Here is a 1,261-nt window from a genome sequence, read left to right on the forward strand (position 1 = left end):
AGAGAGAGAGAGAGAGAGAGAGAAGTTTGGCAAAGGCCGGAAACAGGCAAAGGTTTTTAGTGTGGTCCAGTGCAGCGACAAAGAACAGGCCTATATGGTTCTACTAAATCTTAGTGGTTTACACTATTGTACTTTTAACATGCAGTCTTATTTGTTTATATTACGCAGCTACAGATTTATACATTACATACGGAATTACATTTCATAAAAAGGATTTCTGTCAGCGTAGTATGTGACAAATACGTATTAAAGCGATAATTTATATAATATTCAATTTTTCAAAAATCCAATATCGCTCGTCATATTTTCCAATTCGCTGAACATTTGGTCAAGGTGCTGAAATAAGAAAAATATGAAATATAAATTTTCACCTTCAATAAAACATTTTAGCGAAAAATTTTAAATAAATATAATTAATCCTCCGCCCTCAATCTGTCTTTTGCACACAAGCAAAATTTCACTTTAAAATTTCTCCGAAAAAAGAGAGCAGTTTAAACAAAGCAGTTTAACATTTGAGTTAAAAAAGTATTTGGTAACGTAGACATATTGAAAAATAACATTGAATTTTTTCAGATTTTTAGAAAAACCTAGAATAGTAAAAAACTTGGGCTGGACAAAAAAGACCCAGATTGCGGACGGAGTAAAAATGACTGCAGATGGAGGATTAATAAGTAATCGTGCGCGCTATATACTTACATCCGCTGGTTCTTCTTTCTTATCTTGTATTGTTTTCGATGACTTCGTCATAAAAGCTATATTCCCATCATCGTCGACATCTTCATCTTCATCGTCCTCTTCGAAATCTTCCTTATTATTATCCACATCATCGTCAGTATCATCCGGTTCTTCAACATCGTCATCATCGTCGTCATCATCATCATCCGACTGCATGTTACATATATCCATCTCAACGTAATCTATGGGCTCTTCTTTGATTTGTGTAATGAGCGTTTCTTCATTAGGATTGGTCTGCGTTAAACACGTTGATGGATCCTCTGATGTCGAAGGCATTTCAGAAGCCTGTGATATTTACACAACAATAACAAATATGTAAATTACGCAAAACCAGGGTTGAATAAGTTAAAATTTTTTTTAACTAATTGTAAGTTAAATTAAAGTTAACAATCTTAAAAATTTAACTTAGTTAAGATACAAGTTAATCCATAATAAAATTAATTGAATTAAAAGTTAAATTAATAAAAAAATAATTGAAAAGTTAAAAGTTAAAATTTTATTTCATAATTTTAGGGTTTCTAAATAA

The 1,261-nt window shown here is 31.3% G+C and overlaps 1 protein-coding gene across 4 annotated transcripts in view; it reads right to left on the reverse strand.

The window, feature by feature from the left end:
- Positions 1-129: 129 nt before the first annotated feature.
- Positions 130-1,261, reverse strand: part of LOC105462510 — a 7,214-nt gene continuing 6,082 nt past the window's right edge. For all 4 annotated transcript variants that reach the window (XM_011709148.1, XM_011709150.1, XM_011709149.1 and 1 more), the window contains exons 5-6: positions 697-1,020; positions 130-336 (exon numbers count right to left, since the gene is read on the reverse strand). In XM_011709148.1, the coding sequence (XP_011707450.1) occupies positions 271-336; positions 697-1,020 (390 nt within the window). In that variant the 3' untranslated portion in view covers positions 130-270. The remainder of the gene's footprint in view (positions 337-696; positions 1,021-1,261) is intronic.

The sequence above is a fragment of the Wasmannia auropunctata genome, unplaced genomic scaffold (assembly GCF_000956235.1).
Source record: "Wasmannia auropunctata unplaced genomic scaffold, wasmannia.A_1.0 LD336097.1, whole genome shotgun sequence".
Taxonomy (NCBI): Eukaryota; Metazoa; Arthropoda; class Insecta; order Hymenoptera; family Formicidae; genus Wasmannia; species Wasmannia auropunctata.